Here is a 9,094-nt window from a genome sequence, read left to right as displayed (position 1 = left end):
GCCCTTTTTCATTCCTCTTTCCTTCTGCTTGTCAAGCAGCAGGATTCTCCCTGTTCCCTCTCCTTAACAAGGATCATTTTCTACCACGGTGCCTGTGGTCTTCATCTTTCTGATCCCTCTCCTCCAGTGACCTTCAGCGCTTTCAAACTGCAGGTGAAATAAGTTCTTTCCATCTCTGCTTCTACTTCTATCACCAACACTTACCTCATAAGTGTGTGAGACTTCTTTATAGAGTACACAGCTCTTACTGAGAGGCATGGGATGAATTCTGCACATGACACCATGAGACAACTTTAGGTTTTTTTTTTAATAAACATTTTATCTCAAAATAACCATGCCATTATAAAGCCATTGAAAAAGAGTTCAAATAATTAATTACAAAACTCTTCAAAGACTGAACTATACATTTGTCTGTGTACAGATTTTACTCTTAATATTTAATCATTTGTCTGTAATAATAAATACCTGACTGACAAATCAGGTTCTGCATAGCATTATGGAATTTACTTTCAAACTCACTTTTAAGTGTAGAATCAAATTTTCATTGTCAATAAATCTGCAGCAGGATGTTAAGGATAATGAACATTAAGTCTAGGTCTGAATGAGCAGCCAAAGATGACGTTAAAATATTCGAAGTGAGCCCCAGTTTCTGATACAAGTAGTTATGCTTTTTTTTTTACAAGGAATGAGATGTGTTTCAGGTTCATTAATTCTGTGTACTCAACTGAAGTGTTTGTATATGATTGGTTACAGCAAGAGCCGTAACCTGTGCTCATCCTACAACTATCCTTTGACTGATTGCACCTGGCAGCGTGTAGATGAAGAGCACCAGGAACACAATGAGAATAAGCAGTATTATGCCGATGATGATGTACTTCTTGTAATTTCTCCAGATCAGGTGATACAAACACTTGAAAGGATTTACAAACCAAGAGAAGGATGTGTCTGGTCGGCTAAAGGGGAAGAAAGAAAAAAAACTTTTGTAAAGGCAGATCCAGCTATATCCAAACCTACCCCACTGCAAAATATATGAATCTAAAAAGGACCTTTAACTCCTGGAAACTTACTAAAGAGTTTAGAGGGAATTTCCACGAGTTTCATATACTTCTGTGTTATTCTTCATCCATCCCTGAGGCCAAGCTCCACACACCACTTGGAATGAAATTCCACTTCAAACTTAGTAACTACTCCAATTAACAGCAAGATGTGGGGTTCAAAATTACATACAAGATAATGACAAATTCTAAAGAAAAAATGTAGACATCTTGAGTACAAAAGCTTTCTAATCATTGCAAGGAATGTAGCACTGCTCAAGATGTCTACATTTTTTCTTCCAAATTATGCCCCATGTCATATTCTCCTCCAAAACCTGGAGTTTCTTCACAATGTACAGCAAGCTGGCTGCATACAGAGAGGAAAACAATGTTCCCATTAGGAAAATATAGGTATAGTCTCTCTTCTGTCATGCCACACAGCTTGGGAGGTCACTGTGCCTCTGACTTCAACAGTCCTGCCCCTGTGATGAGCTGAGGCAACAACTGTCTGCTTTGCGTGCTGGGATGACCTGATGAGTATGGTGGTGTGGAGCAACGTGACCACCTGCAAAACTGGGTGCAGGACGTCTTTCTTATCCAATATCACTGGAATTGTGCAGATGATGCAGCAGTAAGGAGAATGAAATTAAGACTGAAGGTCACAAAAACCAATGTCCATATCTCACTTCAGAAAGTTGGTTAAGGAATTTAAACAAAGTCTTAGTCATCTGAAGAATTCAGCATTCAGCATGTGGAAGTGAATGCCAACGAGACAGCAAGTGTGTAAATCTAAAAGGCCAACTGAATATCTTTTAATTAGAGACTGTGTTTTATACTTGAAATGTCTCAGAAATAAATCAACAAATAAGCCCTCCAAGCTAAAAAGGATTACTTAAAAATGGATACTCTAAAGAGCACAACTTACTGAATCACAGATGCAAGTAACAAAACTATTAGTCTGCATATTTCAACTACTTAAGGGCTTTTCATATCTTTAAAGATGGGGAAAAATGTACCATACTGTTGCTCATTTAGTTTGCTTTGTTTGCAATGTAGTCAATAGAAATCGATACCAGTTACCGCTGCATATTTGTTGTAATAGAGTGCATCCAGAAGAGCATCCTGGTCTCATCAGCAGAGAAGAGATGAATAACCTCACTGTGCTTTTACCAGCACAAAATTATAGTCACTGCCCCTAATTTCTCATTTCCATGTTTCTCTTTAGTTCCTAGACATTTAATCTTTGTCCACCTTTGCTCTGGTACATTAAAGAGTCTGCTACTGTCTAGTAGCTCCTAGAAGATAGTTTTGGGTTTTAAATTATTTTGTTTCTTAAAAAACTAATTATGCAAAACAGTCTGAAAATTTCTCTGCTTCTCTGTGTGAGTCTACAAAAACATGTGAACCTACAGTACTGGCATAGAGATATAGAGGTCCTGACACAAAGCTTCTTGAGATCCACTTCTTTATGAGGAGAACTCATCTGAAGTATAGAGACAGTCATATCTCTCAGTGGATTTTGACTACTCTGCCTGTAAGAATCACGTATTCCATCACTCAGGGTCACTGAGCCAGTAAACTTTAATATCAGCTTTAAGAAACTGAGGTATGCAATGCCTTCAGCTGTCAGTTTCTTTTCTTTCCAGCAAGTGTCTGGCTAAAGCAGTATTTGCTACCCACATGCTGATACTGCTTTGGTAACCTTAGGATTTACTTTGCCTAACTTTAAAACTTAGGTGCTCAGTCTGGTCAGTTGTGGGCTGTCTACATGTGAAGAGGAAAGAGCTTCTGGAGGACAATTCATCTCTTTTCCCAGCACCCATTTTAAGATATGTGTGTTAGGTAAATGGGATGACTCCCTCACCTGTACATGAGCAGCTACAAAAGAAGCCTGAATGTTTTGCTTCTGCTATGGATAATGTCAAGTGAAACCCTAGTTTTAACTTAATTGAGATATATATCTCAAGAATAAAACTGGGTTGAGCCATGTCTTGAATGTGTATTTTATCACAAAAACCTACACATGGAGCCTCAGTGCAAGACCTGGAGGAAGCTCTGGTTTTGTGTCTTCTGGGTCAAACACCTCCTGGCTGACTATGCAGCAGAGAAGGGGCCACTAGGCTAGTGGCAGTGTATTTGCAGATAAAATGCCCTTGAGGGGAAACACAGGAAACCCTCGAGTCTATGGACAACATTCTGGATATATAATCCTTCTATTACACACTACACCCTCTCTAAAAACTACCTAGGCTGATTGCTTCCCAACACATGTATTTCAGAGCTATCCCAGTTCTCTGCCCTCAGTAAGGCAGTGATTTAGTTTCCATCACTGGCAATCTTTAAGACAGACATTTGTCAGACAGAGCTCATTCTGCCTTTCGGTAAAGTTGTTGGGTGAAAAGATTGATTAAAGTCTTTCAAGATTAATTTCCAACAAATTTCTAATACCTCTAGCATTCAGGCTAAATGTGTACCCTTTGTAGGAGTAATGGCAGTTCCATCTTTATGCTTTTCTCCTTTTTCATTTTTATCCCGAGATATATTTCAAAGCAGCAAAATTAAACAGAGTGTGTAACGATTACCATCATGATGACCAATTGATTTTTGAGTTTTAATAGCAGGAAATACACCTTACATTTATCTCTATTTTTGTAACCTAATGTCTCTCTATTTTTTTTAATCTAGCTCATTACAGTGAAAAAGTATTTCACTGTGAGGGTGAGGGAGCACTAGAACAGGCTGCCCAGGGCGAGTGTGGAGTCTCCTTATCTGGAGGTTTTCAAATCCCACCTGGACGTGTTCCTGTGCAAACTGATCTAGGTGACCCTGCTTCTGCAGAGTGGTTGGACTAGATGATCTCTAAAGGTCCCTTCCCAACCATACCACTCTGTGATTCTGTGATTACCTTAATAGAACAAAGCTCTTGAGCTAAAACCAATTAAAAGTACTTTGTTTTTTCTGAATACAAAAAACTCAGATGATAATATTTTTTCTAATGTGGCAAATACTGTCAGATAAAATGCTCCTTCTAGAACATCTGCCTTTGTTAAACCTCTTAAAGTGTCCTCATTAAAAAGTCTTATGATGAAAAACAAGCATCTTCATTATTTGATTATGAAGTAAAAAAAAAATTAGAGCTACTTTTGTTGGAGCCGCATCATTCCCAAATGACCTGATTTTCATATTTTCTGTGCTTTTCTCTGCAAGTGATTAAATAATTAATTAATGTGTGCAGAGGTCAGTTTTCCAGTGATACGTAGCAACTGAGACACCTTTAAATGTGTTCAGATAATTCTCAGAATCATAGAATCATTCAGGTTGGAAAAGACATTTAATACCATTGAATCCAGCTGTTAATCTGGCACTGCCACGTCCACCACTAAGCCATGTCCCTAATCACCACATATACATGTCTTTTAAATACCTCCAGGGATGGTGACTCCATCATTTCCTGTTCCAATGTCTGATAACCCTTTCAGTGAAGATATTTTTCTTAATAGCCACAATTCTCATTTCCTAACACTAATGCTTTATCTCCTAATGGTCATATTAAAAAAAAACAACCCTTGACATAGAAAATATTTCATACAGACATTTTAAAGTACTTAAACATTAATGGCTTGTAGTTATCCTCTTATATAATAATTATAATCCTTCTGGTCTTTATAGATGGCATAACTGAAGTGTTAGATGTGTGCATATGTCATGGTTTTGCAAGGAACCACTTTTGCTTGGTAACAGGGGAGGGAGCTGCAGAGCAGGCCTGGTAAGAAGTTCTCAGACTTTCCCCCAGTTCTGAGGTTTGGGCCCACCTCCAGCCCGGCTGGGCTGGGCATCTCTGCCATCACTATTTAAGGATGAGAATGTGAGGTGTGTAGAGGGAGATGGAAGGGAAGGGCAAGATGGAAGGGACCATGTGGACCCTGCAGCTGGGAAAAGACAGAAGGAGCGATGCTAGACTAAATACATCCTTGCAGCCTGTGACAAGAAGCAGAGACTCCATGCCAGAGGGGGTGAGAGCTGGAGACTCTGGGTCAGAGGGAGGGAGCAGTTTAGAACCCAACCCAGAGAAGATGAACTGGGGTTGCAGCAGCCTGTTGGAGCGGCCTCTGTAGGGCTGCCCAGTGTGTGGGAGATCCCGAGCTGAAGCAAGGAAGGACTGGAGAGGAGCACTTCTCATCAGGAGTGAGATAAGCAGCAAGACACATCAGGAAAGGACTGACTGCACCCCCATTCCCTGCCCCCAGCACAGCTTATGGGGGAGGGAAGGTAATGACACAGGGCTCAGTGCTCTGAGCCCAGGAAGAGAGAAGGGGTGGGGGGAAAGGTGATCTTAAAGAGCTGGTTGCACTTCCATCGTGCACCCTTCTCTGTATTATTTTTCCATTGGATATTTCTGTTTGTTATGTTTTAATTTGAGGTGGATTAAATTAAGTTTTCATTTTCTTCCCGCAGCTGAGTAGCCTGGTCTGTTTTGTCCAGAACCATAAGCAGCAATTAAGCCCTCCCTGTCCTTCAGGAGATCCAAAGTCTGTGGTACTTGAGTCTAATTGTGGTCTTTTGTCCCTGGATGGGCCTAAACCACGACAGCATATGATGGTTTAAGAGGTTATAACTTGCCAGGAACTATGGAAGAGCCCACATGTGACCTCTAACTGAGGACAAACGTGCAGCAATGCAATTTATTTGGGTTTCCAGAGGAAGGCATTTCAGCTAACCCAGCAGGTGCTGCCAGCTACAAGTGCCAGCAGCCAGGCAATGCACAAGTGAGACAAGTGACTTGCTCAAGGTTACAGCAGGAAAGAGGAGAAAAGCCAGGAGAGGAACAAGAAGACTTTCTCTTCCCTGTCTCCTGCTCAACACCCCTGCTCCAGCTTGTTCAATGACTATGCTCCTACTCACTTGGGTTTCTCCAAGGGCTCAGGTTCCTTTCGAGCTTTACCTACTGGATTCTTCTCAGCTTCTTCTGCTGTGACTAAGTGAAACTCAGCTTCCACCTTGCCCTGGATAAGAGAGATTATATGTAAGCATCCAATCTCAAATTATTATCACTAAATCACAGCAGGATATGACTTGTAGAGAAGTTATGGAACCAGCTGAGGACAAAGGAAATTGATGAAAAAATATAGAGGAATAAAAGAGGAAAACCCAGGCACCTAATTCCTGATTTATACTCAAGGACACGAGGAAAAAGAGATAGGATGTTTTCTTCCAGATCCACAGGTGTATTTTCTGCTTCCTAAATTATAATGTAATTCACCTGAGTAAACCTGTCTTCTGCCTATCACATGTCCTGGCAGAGCTGAATGGTTGACCTGGAAGCTGCATTTCTGATGTGGATGAGGTGTAGTCCACCAATGGGGGATAAATTCCAGCAGTCACAAGTGCTGTAGCAGTTGAGCTGTGGGGTCTCAGCTCAAAAAAGAACAATGGCTGGAAATTAAACCTGTATGCAGAAAATATCATGCAATCCTAAATCTCTGTACAGGCGAAAAGAATAGTGAGTGGTCTGTCAGGTGGATCCTGAGTCAATTTTCTTGATGGATGGCCAGAAGATGATGCTGAGAGCTATGACAAAAGGACAGCTTTGTTCAGCACCAACTTACTGATAATTTCTAGAAATCAGAAAAGTCACAATGGAATATAACTACTGGCTTGCTGCTTGTTCTCATTGTGACAAGACACTAAAGCTTGTTAAGTGCCAAATAAAACATTAGCATTTATAAAATATCATATCTGCTACACTTTGCAGTAAACTATGTAATCTGAGTTATTTGACCTCTTAATATCAACTCTTAACTTCTGCTATGGAAGTCAGAGCTTCCTAAATACAAGTTAAATATTTGTTCTTCTGTTGCACTCATGTCAAAAAAACTCTTGGTATTTCTGTCTGTGTTAGATTATGAAGACATTCTCATTTCCCTGTTCACTACATATGTTCTTCAGTACCAACTCCACTATAGATTTAATTAGGCCAAACTAAAAAATATTATTTTTTTTAAATCAGAGATGTAAATATTCCAGTAACAATTAAGAGTGGGTCAATCAAATCAGCTTCATGAAATCTTTGGTGGATGAAAAACAGACAAATGGCTTTTCACATATTTGTTATTTTTGTACCCATCATACCTTTGTGTATATCAAAGCCTAAAGCATTAATCTATGGCCAGTGGCTGGGATTCAGCACAGGACTGGGCTGAAAGAATGATGCAGATAAAAGAGATCAACATGGAAGACAAAGGGATCAAGAGATGAAAGTGGATTGAGGGAAAGAGAATCAGTTGCAGCTGAGAAAATGGAGGTAAAGCAGAGATTTGGGAGTGGAGACCATTCACTAAATCCATGGCAAGTGCACAGTCACCTTCAATTTGAAGAAGGCAATGAACTTGAAGATGGCACTTTTTATTAAAATATTCTTCTTACTGGAATGGACAAAAATATGAAGGAAGGGTGAGGTTTAGGAAAACCCTTGGGAAACCAATGAAAGTCTAAAGAGGGAGTGAGATTCCTTAAAAAAAAGGGCCAAAGCAAGTGAACTTGCAGAGGCCTATACTGCAGGAAGGTAGCTTGTAGTTCTTGGTCTGTGTGCATCTGGATGGACCACAGGCATCTGGAGGTACCTAAAAAGACTCCAACCACACTCATTCAAGAATTGGGCTGCAAGGGTGCTTGGCTTCGAGTTAAAGCTCCCAAAGTACTTTGTGGCCACGTGAGCACACCAGCTTGGGTTTTCCTTCATTAGCTAACACAGTTCTACTTTATACTCTGTTCTATGTATACATGCCCAAAGACCACATATGGAGTTAACTATTGTGATGTATTTCTTGCTTAGATACATGCATTCCGGCTAGGAAACAAGATTAGAGGTGTCTTTTGTTATAGTGGTGTAACAGTACAAAGGAGCCTTAAAGACAAGGAAAATTGAGGAGTTGTGTTAAATACTGAGAACTTCAGTATAGCTCAACATTATGCACAGAAAGCACTATAACATTATAAAGAAAAGCTGCACCAGAAAACCCTGAGATAATTGCTTAGATATATGCTAAGATTTACACCCTGCTGCAAACCTTGTTCCACCAGGGGCTTTGGGTAAGACAAAATTTGTATGACAGCATTTATATTCTTAGGAGAATACTACTAACACTTCAAATGTCGTAGAGTTTGGGGGAAGCTGTCATTGTCCTTTGCATTCCTTTATATCGATTGTATCCTGCCACTAAACAATTACTGTCTTACTGAAAGGGGACTATGCTCTTTCTAGTTGAGATGTGTAACTAACAAGGAGAATAATGGTAGACTCCAAAATCACTTCCTTTACCTTGGTTGAAGTGAGAAATGAATAGCAAAGAAATAAATAAGCAGGTGAGATTCCTCCCAGGATTTCCTCAGCTAACATAAAGTTGGTTTGAAACACCTGATATTCCACTCTACCCATTCGGTGTGCTGGGAGATGAACAGTAGAAGAAAGCAAAGAAAAAGTACAAAGTGTTTTGATTGCCTGAGATTATCTGAACCAAATCTATGGGAACTAGAGCATTTGGACAAGTCCTACTGATTGCAAGTGGTGATTTTTCTTCAGATGCCATACAGAAAGTTAACATCCGTTTCAGGATCTCAGCAGAGTGTATCAGTCCCAGAGAAAAGCTGTTCATCTGTAGTGAGCTGCCTACCGTGAGCTCCCCAGCCTTGATGAAGGGCCACCAGCCTCTGACACGCTTCTGATGAAATATGGAGATCTTGTTTCCTTCATTTGCTGCCATGACTATACCTAGGTCACAGCCCTTGGCTGTCTTTGCTGCTCGAGGGAACCCATTCAGGTTCAATTCAAGAGTGCCTGGAGGGAAAAAGAATATGATAACACTCAGAGACCACAGACACGAAGGCCTTCAAACAGCAGCTTCCATATTACATATGTAGAACAATGCAGCAGCTTGGGGTCAAGCTTCAAAGCTGGGGAACTCTCTGTACTGTTAAGTCATTCATTTGTACTGCCCTGGCATCATCTTACCTGAGTTCCTAATTATTCCCTCTCCAAGAAATGTATAAATTTGCAAAGTGAT

General features: G+C 40.3%; 1 protein-coding gene across 1 annotated transcript in view; it reads right to left on the bottom strand.

Annotated features, from left to right (window-relative positions):
- Positions 1 to 400: 400 nt before the first annotated feature.
- The window catches only part of FER1L6 (fer-1 like family member 6), a 90,324-nt gene continuing 81,630 nt past the window's right edge, over positions 401 to 9,094 (bottom strand). The window contains exons 39-41 of the mRNA XM_061995726.1: positions 8,705 to 8,868; positions 5,937 to 6,037; positions 401 to 953 (exon numbers count right to left, since the gene is read on the bottom strand). Coding sequence (XP_061851710.1) covers positions 773 to 953; positions 5,937 to 6,037; positions 8,705 to 8,868 — 446 coding nt within the window. The 3' untranslated portion in view covers positions 401 to 772. The remainder of the gene's footprint in view (positions 954 to 5,936; positions 6,038 to 8,704; positions 8,869 to 9,094) is intronic.

This window comes from Colius striatus, chromosome 4 (assembly GCF_028858725.1).
Source record: "Colius striatus isolate bColStr4 chromosome 4, bColStr4.1.hap1, whole genome shotgun sequence".
NCBI classification, from domain to species: domain Eukaryota; kingdom Metazoa; phylum Chordata; class Aves; order Coliiformes; family Coliidae; genus Colius; species Colius striatus.
This window is presented reverse-complemented; position numbering and strand designations above follow the sequence as displayed.